The sequence below is a fragment of the Chenopodium quinoa genome, unplaced genomic scaffold, assembly GCF_001683475.1.
Source record: "Chenopodium quinoa cultivar QQ74 unplaced genomic scaffold, ASM168347v1, whole genome shotgun sequence".
In the NCBI taxonomy this organism is placed as follows: domain Eukaryota; kingdom Viridiplantae; phylum Streptophyta; class Magnoliopsida; order Caryophyllales; family Amaranthaceae; genus Chenopodium; species Chenopodium quinoa.
In genome coordinates this window covers 2,464,574-2,483,914 of record NW_018743175.1, presented here as the reverse complement: position 1 = coordinate 2,483,914, position 19,341 = coordinate 2,464,574, and the positions used below count along the sequence as shown (strand labels likewise).

Below are 19,341 nucleotides of genomic sequence, written 5' to 3'. Positions count from 1 at the left end.
GGGATACTGAATTCGGGACTGAATCTTAGGTCTTTCACATTAATATATATAACATAAATAAATCCGTATGAAATTTTATGATTTCCGACGGATTTACTTGTTCGTCAAAGCTATCCATCGAAATTCAGCGTCTTTGTTTTTGAAGTGTAGCTGGATATGGTTTGGTGTGGGTCTTTTTCGGGTCTTTGGTTTGGTCCGGACTAATATGGTTAGATCTAAAACTAGCCAGGACTTATCTTTATACAATCCTTACTCAAACCAATCTGATCCAAAATTTCATATATTTGAAATTTTTCTTACGTTTTCAACTTCAATGAAAGCCAAAATCATACAAAAATTACTTTTACATGAAAATCAATTAATAATAAGAATATAATTTCAAAATTCATAAAAATTGAATGTCTAGTGTGTTAGAATTTCATTGGGTTTTAGTGCTTGCAATGTTTTTACATTTTTTCAAAAAAAAATTTGGAAAAAAAAATAAAATCGAATATTTCAAAACAAAAGTTCTCAAATCCAATACGATACATCCAAAACATAAAATAAAATTAAAAAAAAAAACAAATTGGTTATCCTAAAATTTGCATCGGATCCACCTGATTACGAATCAGATCAGATATAATTGACAGTTAAATAAGCCAAACAAAAGAAAATGAGAAATAGTTTGCATGACTCCTTGGTAAGTGAGAAATTAATTCAATTCGCTTCTAAGGGGGTACAAAAGATTCTATCGGATACACAAATCAAACATAAATTACGGTAAAATCATTTTAAATACTACATATCTCACATTTCAAATTGAAGACAATAAATTAAAGCACATAGATAGAAGAGAACATAAAAATTAAAGAGACAACACATGAAATTAAAGTATTTTTTTTACCTTTACTTCAAGCAACAAAGTTGTATGGAGAACTTGTCTTGAAAGAGATAGAGCAAAAACCCTAAAATAGTTAATAGAGAAAATAAGAACTTGAGAGCAATGAGAGCTGAAAAAAAAAATTAAGATGTGACTAACAAGGAAAAGAAGAAATAATGTGTTTTCAATGTGACAAGAATAATATAAATATGGTCAAAAAGAGAAAATTTTATGAAATAATGTAACAAACAGCAATAATTCTACAGCGAATTTTTCTTTTATGCCAAATATCTAATCGGCGATGGTAATAAAATATCTTTGAATGGAGGCAAATCATCAAACAAATCAAGCAATTATAGTAGAGTAAGCAAATATTTATCAGCGTATCTTTTTACCTACCACCCTTTAGTTCTATCCATATCCAAAATTATAAAGCGGAGACACACTTGTTTGGTTTTACCATAATCTAATTAGACAGCGGAAACAAACCCTAAGCCTCGGATCCATGTATAATTCTAAAGATTATTCAAAGTATAATTAATCTAAAGACTATACCTTTGAACCACTAGTAGAAAAAAAGAAATAGGCAACCCCCTATGGCAAAGGTTCATGAAAACCATTGCCAACTTAAATGAGCGCCATTTTAAATTTCAGAGTTGGCAACGGTTAACCATTGCCAATTTAAAAAAAAAAACCGCGTATAGCTGCTTCATTCAATTCCAACGTCTCTTGCTATTCCAAAAAAAAATTTCTTCCCTCTTCTCTTCTCTGTTTCGTCCCTCTTCTCTTCGTCCCTCTTCATTGCTTCCCTCTTCCTGCTATTCCATTTGAGCACCCGACGCAGTTGCCACCATACGCACTACCTAGTATCTTCAATTCCATATGCAGTTGCCACCCTTCCATTGAAGCATCTTCGAGGTAAGCTACCTTGTATACCTAGGTTTCAATTACTCCATTGAATTCCTTCACATTCATGCCTTTTTTTGAGGATTTGTTTTGCATTTTAGTAATTGTAATTAGTATCTTGAAATATAGGGTTTCTCAACTACAAGCGCACGTACGACCCCCCTCCACAACGACCCTCCATCCACATATATACTTGGGTATAGGAAATGTAAGTTCTTATTTCAAGTAATTTGAATTTCGTTCTTCAAAGCTTGCCTAAATTTGCTTGACCAGTGATTAATAATACTCAGAAGTGCATGATTGGTAGAAAATGCTGGCAGACAATACTCGAAAGTGCATGATTAGTTTAGAATGCTGGCGTGTGTGGTATTTGTGAATGAAGCTTAGGTAAAAAGCTTATAGCATGTTTTGTTCAATGTAAAAAGGTTTGATGGAAAGTTTTATTTGATTGAATAATTCATAGTATTATTATGGAGAGGTTTTGGCTGGTTTGGTTGTGGGTGGGCTGAGGTTGCTGCAGGCTGCTGGTAGTGTTGTGCTAGTTTCTGTTAGCTTGTTAGCTGACTTCAGGGTTGCTACTGTCTGCAGTAGTCTGTTTGGTTTTGAGCTGTTATGCCTGCTTCTCTGGTTTGAGCTGTGCTGTTTTTCTGATGGCTCGATTCTGCCTTTATGCTAAACCTGCTGTTTTCTTTAGCTATTGTTTTGGTCCAGCTGTTGTCTTGGTTGTGGGCTGTTTGGCTGGTGTTTGGTTTTGTTTTATTCTTGTTTTGGGTGTTTTCTTTGTCCTAGTCCTTGCTTGAAGTACCCTTCCTAGAAGGTCCCTTCTAGTTTGAGGCTAGGTAGTGCCCCTCAATGTTCGTGGCACCCTTCCTAGAAGGTGGCTTTGAACATTGTTGGGTGGTAGTTGTGGTTGTGTGCCCTCGGGCTAGTTTTGTCTCGTGTTTTTGCTATTTTCTTGTTTGTAAGTTTTATTTGTTCATTCTTTGGTAATAAAATTTTTCTTATTTTCCAAAAAAAAAAAAAGACAATATGTAGCCATGTGTTGAGGAGTATTGAAATTCTCCATTGATGATGTTCCTATGGGGAATATGTCCCAAGTTTTGGTTATTTGTTGCCCTAATTAATATAGAAATTGTTTGAAGTAGCTTATATTTGTCCTTTTTGTGTTTTACCTTTTGTGGTTGGTGTGGTTTGTTGCCCCATTTTCTCTCTTATTCCTTAATTATATATATGGCCCTATCTTTTCTTATTATCCATTTCTCATACTTACTAACTTTTGTTTTTTGTTTTGTTTTTTCTTTTTGCGTTTTTATAGATTCATATGTGATTTGAAGTTCAAGTTTAAGCTTGAAGACTACATATATACCTCAAGTGCGAAGTTAAAAAGAATACATTATCCATTGTATTGGTATGAATTATAAACTTCTCTAATAAGCTATATATATATATATATATATATATATATATATATATATATATATATATATATATATATATATATATATATATATATATCTTTATTGTCTTAATAAAAGTTTTTTCATGACAAACTAAATACAACAATAAATATATGAAATGTTTGCATTGCATCATCATATGCCTAGATACCCGTTCAAGGATTTCTCATTAGGAGAAAGTCTTGAATAGTCCTCGGTTGGGACTGTTCTTAAACGTTTACTCTCACTTAGGTGGTGAATGTATGTCCTTTTTTCGATTTTAAGGAACATCTTGGCTTACCATTTCCTCGATCACCATGTTCTCTGGGTACATATGTGGGTAAGTAATTACCTACGTCGTGTACTTGGAGAACTGGGGGGAAATGCTGCCGGATTTTCCTTAAAATTGGAAAGTTGACATACATTCACTAGTGAGAGTAAACGTTCAAGGATGGGTTAGGTTGGAGTGATAAGGACCCTTTGGAAGCATATATTCATTTGTGTATGTATATGAAAGTTATATGCATGGTGTGTGTTTGAATTTGATTTTTATATATAGTAGATGTAGCAATTATACATTATTGTTCGTAATATGTTGCCATGTTTAGAGAAAATTTGCTTAATGGAGAAGGATCGTGGCTGGATGTATGGTAGACGTGATACATTGGAATTCTTTGATGGGGTTCAAGAGTTTTGCGAGAGGGCTTTAGCTTATCAGCGTAGAATGGGTTTCGAGTGCCTCTATTGTCCTTGTGTTGATTGTAATAATGTGAAGGTCGTCAATAGTGTTGATATCATTAGAGATCATGTAGTTTTTCGTGGGTTTAGGCTTAAATACCATGTGTGGATTTGGTACGGTGAAGAAGGAGAGTACAATGGGGATGTTATTGGGAATGATGTGCATGATGATAGAAGCAATGACATTCGTGTGGACGAGGAATACAAGAATAATGATGATGAACATATTGTTGATGATGGTGCTGGGGAGGGATTTGAGGATGATCATGTGGATGAGGTTGAGGATGAAGGTGTGGATGAGATGATGCGTGGTTTTAAAGGTGACGTGTTTGAGTCATTATCGGAGGCTTCTAAAAAGCCTTTGTATCCTGGGTGCCAAAAATACTCCAAACTAAGTGCCGTGCTAACGCTTTTTAACATTAAGTCGAAGCATGGGTGGATGGACAATAGTTTTACTTCCTTGTTGAGCGTGTTGAGTGAGATGTTGCCTGATGGGAATGAAATTCCTAAGTCTTATTATTACTCTAAGAAGCTCATGTGTCCATTTGGTTTGGAGTATAAGAAGATACATGCATGTCCTAATGATTGTATTCTTTACCGAAATGAATATGAATAATTGGAGGAGTGTCCACGATGCAAGAAGTCGCGCTACAAGCGCAAGAGTTGCAATGCTGGTACGAAGGGACCTCCTGCTAAGGTGTTGTGGTATCTTCCCATAATTCCAAGGTTTAAGCGTCTGTTCTCTTTACCAAAAGACGCTAAAAACTTGAGGTGGCATGCAGAGGGAAGAAAGAAAAACAGAATGCTGAAGCACCTAGCCGACTCCCCGCAATGGAAGAACCTTGATATGAAGTTTGGGGAATTTGGTGATGAAGTCAGAAATTTAAGGCTTGGTTTGTGCACGGACGGGATGAATCCATTTGGCACTCTTAGTACCCAGCACAACACATGGCCGGTACTTTTAGTGATCTACAATTTGCCTCCTTGGTTGTGCATGAAATAGAAATATGTAATGCTTTCACTTTTGATATCGGGGCCAAGGCAACCTGGAAACGACATAGATGTGTATCTTGGGCCACTGATTGATGATTTGAGAAAGATGTGGGACGAAGGGGTTTCCGTGTTTGATGCTCATAAGAATGAGATGTTCACATTGCGTGCAGCTCTTATGTGGACCGTTTATGATTTTCCTGCATATGGCAATTTGTCTGGGTATAAGAATAAAGGGAAAAAGGCATGTCCCATTTGTATTGATGATACGCCAAGCAGACGCCTTGATCATTTTTTCAAAGAGGTGTATTTGAGGACAAGAAGGTTGCTCAGGCGCGATCACCCGTACCGTCGGCAGAAAAAGGCTTTCGATGGGACAGTGGAAAAGGGGACTACTGCTAGGCCAATAACTGGTGAGGAGGTTTACGCTCGGGTTAAGGGTGTACGAACAGTATTTGGGAAATCTGAAAAAGCGGCGGAATCGGTTGCTCTCTTTAAAAAAGAATCAATATTTTGGTTGCTCCCATACTGGAAAGAACATGACGTTAGGCACTGTCTTGATGTAATGCATATAGAGAAGAATGTGTGTGACGCTCTTGTGGGAACGCTGATGAATATTCAAAACAAGACAAAGGACGGAAAGGGTGCACGTTTAGATTTGGAAAAGATAGGGGTGCGTCCAGAATTGTGGGTTCAACAAAGGGTTAGTAAGGGAAAGGAACAGGAAAAGGAAAAAGAAATGGGTTCGAAAAAGGGAAAGGGGAAGAGCAAGGGAAAAGGAAAGGTTGCGGATGCGTCGAAGAAGAAAAATGAGGGAAAAGCCAAGGAGGGGAAGGCCTACTTACCTCCGGCTTGATACACATTGTCAAGGGTAGAAAAACGGATGTTTTGTGCATGTCTGTATGGCATTAAGGTTCCATCAGGGTACACATCTAAGATGAAAAGCTTTGTATCCTTAAATGGAGAATTGAAGCTGACAAGTATGAAATCCCATGATTGTCATGTTCTGATGCAAGTTTTTCTACCAATTGCAATACGTGGTATTTTACCAAAGCACGTGAGGGAAGCTATTACAAGCCTCTGTTTGTTTTTTAATACAATATGTAGCAAAGTGCTTGATCCTTGTACACTTGATGCTTTACAGGCGGATGTGGTTGTGACTTTGTGCAAATTTGAGATGTACTTCCCACCCTCGTTTTTCGACATAATGGTGCATTTGATTCTTCATTTGGTGCGTGAGATTAAGTTATGCGGTCCAGTGTTCATGAGGTGGTGCTATCCTTTTGAAAGACACATGGGTACATTGCAAGATAAAGTTAGGAATCGGGCTCACCCGGAAGGAAGTATGATTCAAGGGACCGTGGCCGAGGAGATTGGTAATTTTGTGGCCGACTATATATCCGTTGCTGAACCTATTGGCATTCCTACTTCTCGACATGAAGGGAGACTTGATGGTCATGGCACAATCGGGTCGAAACGAATGTCACCTGATCGAGAGAAGTTCTTACAAGAACACCTATATGTGTTGCACCATGTTGCAGATGTTCACCCATATTTAGACGAGCACATGGCTAGTTTGCGTGATGAGTTTCCGTTGACAGGTGAAAGGGCACTAATGCAGTTGCACAGTAAGAAGTTTGTGAGTTGGTTTCATGATCGAGTGATGGGTGGAATGGACGAGAGTGTCACAGCTACAGTAAGGTGGCTTGCTTATGGTCCTAGGGATGATGTTCGCTCATTTGAGGGATATGACATAAATGGGTACACATTTTGGACTGAGCGTCAAGATTTGAAATCATCCTCGACCCAAAACAGTGGTGTAACGGTTGTGGCATCGTCAAGGGAGTTTGCAAGTGTTAAGGATAAATCACCCGTTGATGTAGAGTTGTCATACTACGGTCGAATTCAAGAAATATGGGATCTTGATTATTTTGACTTCACGATTGCTCTTTTCCGGTGTAAGTGGGTTGATAATATCAGGCGTAACGTCAAATTTGATGACTTTACTCTTGTAAATCTTGGCAACCTGAATGATAGTGCGGAACCATTCATCCTTGCATCTCAAGCTAAGCAGGTGTTTTACGTATCTGACCCTGCCGACTCAAAATGGTCTATTGTGCTAGCCAGCAAAAGAAGAATCCTTGGCGTTGGAGATGTCGAGGATGAGGAATATGATGCCTTTGATGACTCGGCACCTTTCACTATTCCTAGACCTGCTGTGCCAAATGAGATAGATGACCAAGCTAATTACATGAGATCAGACCACGATGAAGGAATATTAGATTGAGGTACTGTATATTTTCTGTTAGTTTGAATTGCAGGCGTAGAAAGAATTAAAAAATCACATTTTAGGTGAAAATGAATGAAATTGTTGAATTACTTGCCCATTTTTCTTATATTCTTTTAAATGAATAAAGTAACTTGCTTCACCATTTTCTATGTTTATTTGTATTATAATTCAGCAATTTATATATGATTACAAGTTTACCTTACAATTCAGCAGCTAATAACGTGTTATGTTTGTGATGACAGGTTTTAACATCTAATGGCGGACGATCAATACCGTGTTCGAGTTGAGGATGTTGAATCTAATGATGATGATTCATCTAATGATGGGGACCAACTGTATGATGTGAACAAGGAACCTGATTTGGGTGAGCCAGAAGATCAGGCGCAAGATGTATTGGAGAGAATGATAGATGAGTTTGAAATTGCAGCTGAGCAAGCGCCTCCAATCGATAATGACATTATGGAGCCGTTTCGTGAGGATCAAAGTGGAAGGGGGGTGCAGGCACCAGCGAAGAAAAAGCTGAGGGGTCCGACGAAAGCTTTCAAGAAACCTGTCGGTCCTATGGTCTTGGAGTATGACAGGGTAGGGCAACCCTCAGGTAAATGGCGCCGTCAGTATGCTGGTCAAGTTGGGATTTGTGCGCGCAAAATCCCCATTACGCTTTGTATGAGCGACGTACCTACAGGCTTGATTGACAAGTTTTGGAATGATACCAGGGTAAGTTTTTTTTATTCCACATTATTTATAAACAATTTCTATTTATTGTTATGTTATGGGCAAACTAATAATGTTTGTTATTTGTGCTTACAGAGTCTATTTAACATTCCAAATGAGTACGCCAAGCAAAGGGTGTTTGAATCCTTACTTGCGGCAAGATTCAGAAGCTTCAAGTGTAACTTAGTTCGTCGGTTTATCACAAAGAAACTTGTGAGGAAACCAAAGAACAAGAAATGAGGTGGCAGTGATGATGATTTCATCGATGAATAGAAACTCCCATGGAAAATATGGCCTAGCATATCGAAGGATGATTGGGAAGCTTTCGTTCTTCAAAAATGTAAAAAAGAAGAAATTGTAAGTTTAAAGAACTCTGATGAAAATTGTGTTGTAATTTATCGTCTTTTTTATTAGTAATGAAACTAACATATCTTTTTATGTAGGAAATGAGAGAGCAGAATTCCAAGAATTCATTGCAAAAGCAATACCACCATCATATGGGAGCAATGACGTATGATGAATGGAGGGATACGTGGGTGAGTGAAGGAGTATACCCCACTGCGCTTCTAGGGTCCTCCACAACGCCATCTGACTCCACGACCAGTACTTTGGTGAGTCGTGCTGGGGATTTCTTTTGCTCTATGCATTCACGGGACAAGAAAACCGGAAAATGGTCCATCAAGGCTCTGGAAACCAAAGAAATGACAGATAAGCTAGTAAGCAACTATGAACTAGTGAACTAAATTATTCATTTGCATGTATATCACTTTATATAAACACTTACTTCATGTTGCCATTTTGTTTTTGCTACAGCTTGAGTACACTGGAGAGCTTGTTGAAGGCAAGCTCGTCCCGATGGTAGAGAAGGACCCCTTCACCTTGGCTATGGGAAAGCCCTACCATCCGGGACGGGTATTAGGTGCTGGGGGGAGCTTGCTAGGATGGGAGAAGGTAATGGGTCCCGAATATACCAAATTTGGAAGATCCCGAGCAAGTGTGAACTCGCCACAGAACTTCGATGCCACAGTGGCATCAATTAAAGAACAAGTGCGCAATGAGATGCGCGAAGAGTTCAATGCATGGGCGAAGCAAATGAATTTGCCGACCATGCCCTTTTCCTCGACAACACTGGTCGACTCAAGTAGCCACCCACGAAGAGAAGGAGAACAGGAGATAAATGCATGCGAGGAGGTACATGATTAGAATTCAACTCTATAAGTTTTGATATGTTGAGTTACGTGGGTACGGTTCTAATTCATGTTTCACTATCAATACACTATTGCAGATTGGTACTCCTTCACATGCGAACTCAAGGGGGCTTGATACTCTGACACCTCATGACTTTCCTATTTTACAGGTGATTTTTTACTTACTTGTTTGGATAATGATATTGGTTTTTGGATTGTGTTGTGAAATGGTTAAGTTGGCTGTGAAATGGTCAAATTCGCTGTGTTGTGTTATTGGTGTTGCTTTGTTGATGTGATGTGTTGTTGCTGTTTGCTCTTCCTCCTCCTCCTTCTCCTCCTCCTTCTCTTTCTCCTTCTCCTTCTCCTTCTCCTCCTCCTCCTCCTTCTCTTTCTTCTCCTTCTCCTTCTCTTTCTCCTTCTCCTTCTCCTCATTCTCCTCCTCCTTCTCCTTCTCCTCCTCCTCCTTCTCTTTCTTCTCCTTCTCTTTCTCCTTCTCCTTCTCTTTCTCATTGGGAAGCCAAAAATGAGGCTGCAGCTGCTGCCCTTCCAGCCCGTTTTTTTTTTTTTTTGGAACTCGTTTTGTTTTTTTTTCTTTTTTTTTTTTTGCACCTAAGATACTTAGTTATGAATATTTATGGCTTGAAACAACATAAAAAAAAGCAATTTTACAAGTTTTAGGTTCATTTAAAGTGTTAATGGTTCAAAATGGGCAAAATGACTTCTAACTTGCCCATTTTTCATGATTTTAGCTCAATGCTTGAATTAACTCCTATATTACACCTAAGAAACTTATTTATGAATATTTATGGCTTGAAACAATATAAAAAAAAAGCAAATTTACAAGTTTTAGGTTCATTTAGAGTATTTATGGTTCAAAATGGGCAAAATGACTTCTAACTTGCCCACTTTTTCCTTTTTTTTATTGGTTTTAATTTTATTTTTGATTTTCTTCTATTGATGTGTTGCCTTACTTGTTTTTGTGTTTCACGTGTTTTTTGGTTCTACTATAATTGGTTCTTACAAGTATCTTCCTAATTGGTGCAGGAAGAGACCCGTTGTGAACTTCTTCACCCGGGCGAATCATATGATGGACCTTTGAATGTTGTTGCCTATGGTAGTGCACAATCGGCCGAACAAGGTACGGTCCATATTCGACCTCTTCTGCCTGAGCATTATTCTGTCGGGATCCATTCTGTGGTTCCCGGGTTGGAGGACATCTTAATACCTGTGCCCGTGGAGGAGAATGAGTTCACTACCCTCTGGGCAGTAAAAGGTAGTTTTATGCAATGGTCATCTGCTTGTATACGGTTGATGAACCAGGTAATTAAGATTTAGATTTCACGCTTTAATCTTTTCTTCCCAAGAGTTGGATGGAAATCTTTTCTAACCATTTGTGTGATTTGTCTTATTAGCCATCGAGGAAAAGCCAAACTCCAAAGAAGAGGGTGGAGGGGCCAAAGCAGAGGAGTGAATATGGATCGGTAAGTGGAAAAGCGTCGATGAAGAGCCCTTCACGAGGTTCAGCTACGCAAGCTACTCCATTAGTTGAAGACACGGTGCTTCTATCGCTATCTCAGGAGTTAGCTTATTTGCACAACCGTGTTTGCGTGTTGCCTAATGACAGCCCCATCTAAATTCAACTTCCTAAGGAAATGTTCCACTACGATGATGATGCAACGGCATGGCTATTCAAAGAAGATGTGAAGGAATTTCTAAGTGGTGCAATGCTTAACATTTCCCTCATTCAAATATCCATGAGGTAATTCAACTGGTACTCAATTTATGTTATTCAGTTTAGTGGTGTTTGTCGTTTGGTTTTCGATTAACATTTTGTTATCATGCATGCAGAGCACTCCAGGAGCAATATGGGAGCTTGAATCTCCTTGTCAAGTTGGATGGTTGTGCCCTGAGAAGATGTCCAGTGCTAGAATCTTAGGCAACTCTGCTGACGTGTTGTACTATGCTGAACGGGGTATCAGGCAATCAGTGAGTGCGGGAGACAAGTTTATATTCGTCCCATATTATGAGGAGTACGTCTGATTATGCTAGTCAAGTTCATTTGTTTTCCCAGTTTATTTGTTGTAATAGGCTAACTATTGATTTGTTTGTCTCGTGTGTAGTTATCATGGGACCCTACTTGTGATTTGTGTTTCCAGTAACACAATCTTCTACTTTGATTCTGCTCGGTTACCTCAAGTAAGAAAGCGCCTCGTGAGGTCCATACTGCAAAAGTAAGTATCTAGTTTGTTTCACTTCTTGTTATTCATTTTCATATCTTAACTCATATGTATTGATTATACTAGTAAAATTTGAACTTATTACTTTGATTTTTTGTAGTACCATGAAGAAGATGAATCCTCGATCTCCTCGAGGTCCTACATGGAAAGCACCCAAGGTAATTCACCCATGATGTTGTGATTTTCTTACTTTACAATGCTTAAGATGTTGCTTATTTGCTATGCATTTTGATTCATGTGCTTTGTTCCTCATACTAGTGCGCACAACAGGAAAACGGAGTTGACTGTGGCCTATACGTGATGAGATTCATGTATGACATAGTGACGAGTCATTGTACAGACACACGTCAGCTTGAAGAGGTATGCCATTTTGGTTGAAATTGCGTTCCAAGACCACTTACTTGCTCTTTTCTTGTAATCTCAAGCATTAGTCACCTATAACTATGTGATTATGACATGTTTTAACTAGTTATGAGGTCAATAGACAAGAAATATAGAAAATAGGCATCCTAGTAGCCAAAATGGCCTTACTTGAGCCATTTTGGTTGAAATTGCGTTCCAAAACCACTTACTTGCTCTTTTCTTGTAATCTCAAGCATTAGTCACTTATAACTAAGTGATTATGACATGTTTTAACTATTATAATATTAATAATTATCTTTATTAATATTAATATTAATATTAATATTATAATAATAATAATAATAATTATTAATATTAATATTATAATAATATTAATTATTATTATTAATATTAATATTATAATATTAATAATATTGCAGCCAAAAAAAAAAAAATTCAGGTTAATGGCAACGGTTAACCGTTGCCAATATTTTAAAAAAAAAGGGCGCCATTGTATTTGGCAACGGTTAACCGTTGCCAACTCAAGCAATTGGCAACGGTTAACCGTTGCCAATTATTTTTAAAAACAAGAAAAAAGGGCGCCATTGTATTTGGCAACGGTTAACCGTTGCCAATTGCTTGAGTTGGCAACGGTTTTGAACCGTTGCCAATTATTTTGGGATTTGGCAACCAAACCGTTGCCAATTATTTTGGGATTTGGCAACCCTCAAATACGCAACGGTTCAAAACCGTTGCTTTTGGGGGGGTTTGAACCGTTGCCAATTTGCTCTTTTCGTGTAGTGAACTGTGCTTGTTAGCATAGTACGATTGGATCCAAGGATTGCACGTGTAATCTCATTATCAAATTAAAGTCCACCCGGACGATAAAATCTGCCTAGAGTGTGCTAGCTTAGAACATCGGACAATTTTCTTAAGCTAAGGTTTAGCGTTTAGATTTATGTTCTTGCTTTAATGAAGGATTGCAAATTAATGTTAAATGTTGTGTGTCGATCTAATTCACAAGAGTTGTTTTTATTATAAAGTACACCTACATTTAAACCTACTAGTACTAAAAAAGTTGTCCATGCAGGACAACTTACTTCACGCATGTAAACCGAGGGATCCATGTAGTGCCCATGTCCCAGCCAAGCTGTACGTGAGGCTGGCAAGCCTCGGAGCTTCGTAGCCCCGTGCGCTCGCACTTGTTGTTGCCTTGTTGGGCCTTGTGCCACGTGTCAGCGTGGTTGCTACCCATCATCGTAGGCTTGCGGATGATGCGGCAGCCAAGTAGGCCTAAGGCTTGCATTGGCTTGTTGTACCTCGGCTGAGTCGGCCTCTAAGGCCTTGCATTAGTGCAGCATTGCAATGTTAGGCCTTAGGCCCTCGCTTGTAGCGCGTGCTATCCTCATCACGTCCTATGATCTTTCAACTATCATTGACGATGCGTGTTGGACTTCGCATGGCTAATACCAACGCCCAACATTATGATCTAACTAAACTTTACATTATGATCCAACTAAACTTTACTTAATGAACGTCTTTGGGCCTTTTGCCCAATTCGTTTATTGATTTGATTTCCCGCTTTTGGGTTTGACCTGATAGGCACATTCAAGAATAAGTTGTGACTACTATGAGACTAATTAAATTTCACTGTCTTACAAAAAAATTATATCTCTCACGGATTGGAATCGGCCTTCAGCTAAGCATTCTAATCACTTGATTTTACTGAGTAATTAAGTTCATAATTATCGGAACTAGGGATAGCAATGGATCGGATCCTAGACCCGACCTGAAATTGTGGATCCAAAATCTATTTTCATGAATATAAGTCTTCAAATTTTGGACCCGACGGATTCGGGTCGAATGACTCTTTAGAGAAAAACAAATCTGGGTTTTAATGGTTTTTTTTTTTCTTTTTTTTTTTTTTTTTTTTTTTTATACTTCCTTCGTTTTTTTAGTTGACACCATTGACTTTTTTACTATTTACAAACTACACTTTGACTAGCTTTTTGTGATTTATAGCTACGATAAAACATAGTCAAGTGAGATCTTGTTTGAATTGAATCGTCTCAATGTTATTTTATTAATATCCACTTTTTATAATTTTACAATGTCGAGAATTAGAGATATTAATCTTTAAAATAGTGCGTTGGCAAGCTTGATTAAAAAAAAGGAGTCAACTAAATAAAAACGGAGGTTTTGTATATTACGCATATTCTTACATGCATCCTTGTGCAGCTATTTTAGCTGCAACAGCATGAAAATTAGCTTCTACTACATGAAATGCAGTCCAAACACAACCCGTTAAACTCAGCTATAACGTTCTTCCCGCGTTTCTGCTTTCCTTTTTTAGATTTTTTGTTTTCTTTTTTCAAATATTCCTCTCCACTTTTCTTTTTTCAAATATTCTCTCTTCACTTTTCTTTCCTGTAATAGTTTCGATCCAAATTTTCATCATAGTTTCGATCAAAATTTTCATCATAATTTTCTTCTCCTCTGTTTTTTCTCCTTTGTTCTTCATTTTCTCTCTCCTCTGTTTTTTTAATTTTTTCACTTTTGTTTCACTTTTTCGACTGAATTATGGAATTAGTTGTTATCCATGAAGAGATCGTCAATATAATGCAGGTTAGTGTTTTATTTTTTTTGATTTGTAATTAGGTTTTTTTAGGTTAGCTTCAATTGTTATTGTATTTTGTTTAATTTCTTCATCTTGACTCAAGATAGAAGGATTTGAAGAATCCTTCAATTTCTTTTCAAATTCCTCCTACGGAATGAACATTTGTACATAAGGTATTTAATTATGAACACAAGAAAATTTGTGTGGGTGGAGTTGGTGGACTGCGTTGTTGTTTGGGTTGCGTATACAATTGGGCTTCTCTAATAGGCCGGTGTTGCAGCCATTCTAGCTGTATAAGGATGCATGTAAGACCAATTGAGTATATTATACGAAGTATATACAATTCTAAAATATCCCAATTTCAGCCAAAAAAACACCAAACTCCTCCCAAAGAGGATGCCTAGGTTATTACTGAGATAAACAATTTTTGTTTATCACATGACATTTTGCATGATAAATAAATTAACGATTTTATCTTTATATACTTAATGCATTTTTGCGAACAACATTGTAGCTGCATTTTTCACATTGATAATCTTTATATATTTTAATGCAAATTGAATAAAATAATCTCTCGTTTAATATATACTGTAGTATAAGAATTAACATATATAATCATGTATGTTTTGTTTGATTAGCTCAGTGTGTAGTTTAAAATTTTCAAAATTTTAGAATTATTTGCAAATCTAGGTTTTTTTCAGTATTTAATTATTGTGCTGAGAGATTTTCAGAATGGGAAGATTTTTTTATTTTTTATTTATTTTTGCGACATTGTCTATTGGGATTGCAAAAGGGCAAATTCATTTGAGCCCTAAATTTCTAAATTGAGGAACAACATTTTTAATTTGATCGATAAAGAATAAGGGCAAATATTAATTGAGCCAAAACATTCCTAAATCCTTGTGTAATTTGATAAAGAATAACAGAAGAAGCATAAGTTTTTGTTAAAAATGGCTTAAGTTTGAAAAAGAAAAAGAAAAAGATTTCATACAAGTATTATACAGGTAAATAAAACTGTACAATCTTTGATTATCTCAGAGTTCCTAATATAGTCTGTCTACAGTCCTATAACTACTAACAGCAATTTCTGGTAGCAAATCAGAACAGTACACTAAAGAAACTAATTTTCTACAACAGCAGCTTTTCACTCTAATTAGTCTTCTGATTCTATTATAAAAAGGGCGGAAAATAAAACTTAGGGAGACAATGGACAGACATTATATGCCAAAACTCATCTTCTAACTTAAGAGCCAGAACCATTTTGTACATCAGTATGTGTGTGTACAATAGTGTACAAGAGCACATTTCACCAATACAAAGGCTCCCTCTTGTCTTCGATCTTCTGAGGCTTCATAAATTAGACTTCAGATGTTGGTTCTGCCTTTGGCGGAACACCAGAAGAGCCTCCTTCCTTGAGAGTATTTATCAGGCTTGTGCTGCCAGAACCTATGCCGAGGATTGTATGAAATGTTCTCTCAGAGCCATCTCCCCCAGCCTGATATGATTCATCTACAATCCAGTCCTCTGATGGGTCAACTACTACATCATTAACAATGTCAAATTTTGCCCTCATCTTGAATTGCTTTAACTTGAGATTGTAATGAAGGTATGCCAGGTTATGCAGTCGGTTGTATTCCATGATCTCTCGTTTGCTTGATAGCAGTTTCTCAGCTATATCTCTTCTTAGACCATAAACTTCAGCCCCGTTGCAGGTCTGGCTAAGGATTCTGACAGCAAGCTTTTGCAGATCAGGACAGTGGCGCCCAAAATGAATCCACCAAGTTGCTGCAGCCAGTTCAAAATTTGTTATAAGTATCGTACAAGCTAAAAATTACTTGAATTAGAATAGAATGGCAGAATAAAAAACAAGTGACCAAAATGGTATCTTTACAGTTCAACTTCAATAGGTAGTAAATTCAGGAAAGTAAAACTTATGGGAAGTATGAGTTATTACTATACAACTACATCAATATTACAATGTTTCTAACTTTCTGACCCTCTGCCTGAGACATGGTAAGGGTTTCGATGTCTGCAGCCTAAGCCATACAATAGCTAAGACTCTATGAGGCCATTTTTCATTAAACCCTTAGTAAAAGTCACTTCATTAGGCTGTGATTCCCAGCCAATAGAAAGTAAGTATGAAAGAAAACGTATAGCATAGTGCGACATTTGACTCAGTCCATTGTACTTTTTAATTTAAACAGACATAACTAACTGACAATATGTAGTTCATTGCTGTCTATTTTGTCCATAAACTAACTTCCAATGTATATGTAGCGCAAAAATTCAATGTTACCAAAGTCACACCCCATATTTCCATCAGTCCACCCCCACCATAAGCTTGGTAATAGAAATTAGTGAACTTAAAGTTCGGCGAAAATGAAAAGTCATTAGTCAACTAAAGACTCTTTCTTCCATGGAGCTTGAAGTTATCTAACTAAATTAAGTCAAAACAAGCAAAGCCTTACTTACAAACCTGGAGAGAATCTCTCTTTACTGTTATTATCAGTTCCGACTTTGAAATCACCTTCACAGTCTGCATACTCATGAAGCTGCCGAGATATCAAATCCTGGGTAGACTGATTAGCAGCCATCCGAACGATGGTGATAAGAAGGCCACCTGCAACTTCAGTATCAGAGAAAAAGTCTTCAGTATAATGGAGCCTTGGGTTAAGGAAGTATCCAGCAGCATGAAGGGGACTATGCAGAATTGTGTTCCATATTTCATCAATTATTTTCCATATTGGGGTATACTTAGATATCTTATTTCCAAACTCCTCACAGATTGTCTCTTTAACTTGATCCATCGTTTCATATATGACTCCCATATTGGGTGTACCATCCTCATTAATCAAGGATATAGCTCTCACTAATGGAATGGATGCTTTCACAGCTAAGTTAACCCCCGCCCAGAAGGAGCTATCATTGATCAAAGTAGTAACCAATTGACCTTCAACACTTGATGCCCAAGACGAGCGCAACCACTCAGAGGAAGTGAACATGAGCTCCAAATTACTCTTTTCAGACAAAATATTCTCTAATGTCAAAAAAGGCGTAGCAGATTTAATGCTAGAGGGTCTAACTAGATCATGACTACTAACATATTTCCTCAACAGCATCAGTACTGCAGCACGGCTATAAATGAATTTAGTAATGGTTTTCGCATTATCCAGTGTCAGCTTTATTGAATCAATCATCGTAATCTTGTCTAAGATAAGTGACAAGCAATGCGTTGCACTAACTGTCCAAAAAAGCGACCTATGCTTTTCTATCAGCTGCTTACTAATTTCCTCTAAACAGTCCGAGGAAGTGTGAGCAACAATCTGAACAACATTTTGAATGCCCACTTCCTCCAGAACAGCTTCAAGCAACACTTGCAATGCATTAGCACCCTTTGTTGAGGGTGAAACATCCTCTGATCGAAGGTAAATAGGCCCCTCTGGACAATCAACTACAACATTGATCAGGCTCCTACCCAAATGATCAGTCCACCCATCAAGCAGAATGCTACACCCAGTAAGAGGCCAAGTAAGCCGGACCTTCTTTACATAATTTTCTATCTCGTGTAACTCATCATCAAAAATCCAACCCCGGAGCTCAGCAATGCTAGGGATAAACCGCTTACTCTCACAACTTTGTAGAAAATTTCCCATCATGCTATTAAAACTAGGAGACGAGACAGCACAGAAGTCAATCCCGTTTTCTAGGAAAAACCTACCAATGCTTCGTTTACCCTTAATAGAGTCCAAATCTAGCCCGTTTTTGCCAGCATTACCATTTGGAGAAGTCAACCTTCTTTTGTAGTAACAAGTTGGTTTACTCAAACTACTTCTAGCAATGGTGGCACCATTCTGAGGGCTTACAGCCTGTTGTGACTTCACCCCATTCGCTTTCACATTCGAGGTACGAGTCCTCTTCAGAGGAGGACTAGGGTGGTCTAACTCACCAATCTCCTTCACTAAGTGATCTACTTTCACAGACACCAAGCTATGCCTAAAAAAGTCCTTCACCTCAACCGGAACATCCGGACACTCGGTTATATTCCCCCTTATCCCTCCCAAATGATGCTGAAGGCGGTTAAACCCCGGAACAATTTTGCCACAGTAACAACATTGGACTCTCTTATTATCAACATCGAGTGCCATCCCATGATTGTATGCTTCTTTGGATGGTTCAGTGGTGGGATCAATTGGGGCCATTTATGACTCTGGCCAATGACATCAACATTCACAAATGACCCAAAATAAGATCAATTTCATATTATCAAACAATTACAACCCTAAATTCATAGTATAAACAATCAATTAATACATGGTAAACTAGCGGTTAACTCTAATCACATCAAATTTACCAGTAATTCCAAGCAATACATACTACGTAGTAGCAATTAAGTGAGAACAAAATAATCTTAAATGGGTTTGTTGCAACAAAAATCAGACTAAAAACTTAATAATTTAAGCAAAGGACCAATAAAAGCAATAATTTAAAATCATGGGTTTTTGAAAATTAAAGAAATCCAATAAAAATCAAAGCTTCAATCTTTTCATGCCCAAAAATTAAAAATGAAGGAGACAGAAATGTACCTGAATGAAATAAATAAATAAATCAGCTTTAAACCTTAGAATTATGGTGATTTCTGGGCCATTTTCAAATGAAAACTATCATCATCAACAACATGAATTACCCAATTCATTTACATATCTACTTTCTGATTTTCTCTCTCTCTCTGATGTGTTGAATTCAATTGGGTCGAGGAAAACGAGGTTTTGAAAATTGTTATAAAACATCGGCTAATCCAGTAATCACTCTAAAGCCACTACTGTTTTCCAGTCATTTTCTGTTTGTGTATGTTTTGGGTAGATGTTCCTCACAATCCAAGGTTAATTAATAAATGAGTGATGAGGCTCAACAACATTTTACAAGTTACTTACTTTATGGCGTTTCTTCTCTTGTTTCGATTTTTAGGTCTACATTGGCAATTTCTTCATAAATTCGGCTAGTTTAATTACTTTATTTGGAAAGTAC

General features: G+C 37.4%; 1 protein-coding gene across 1 annotated transcript; it reads right to left on the bottom strand.

Annotated features, from left to right (window-relative positions):
• Positions 1-15,254: 15,254 nt before the first annotated feature.
• LOC110732437 lies at positions 15,255-19,253 on the bottom strand. Its single transcript, XM_021912380.1, has 3 exons — positions 18,900-19,253; positions 16,793-18,523; positions 15,255-16,101 (listed from the first exon to the last, which is right to left on the bottom strand). The coding sequence occupies exons 2-3, from the start codon at positions 18,513-18,515 to the stop codon at positions 15,674-15,676; spliced, it is 2,151 nt and encodes a 716-aa protein (XP_021768072.1). The 5' UTR covers positions 18,516-18,523; positions 18,900-19,253; the 3' UTR covers positions 15,255-15,673.
• Between the last annotated feature and the right edge of the window lie 88 nt (positions 19,254-19,341).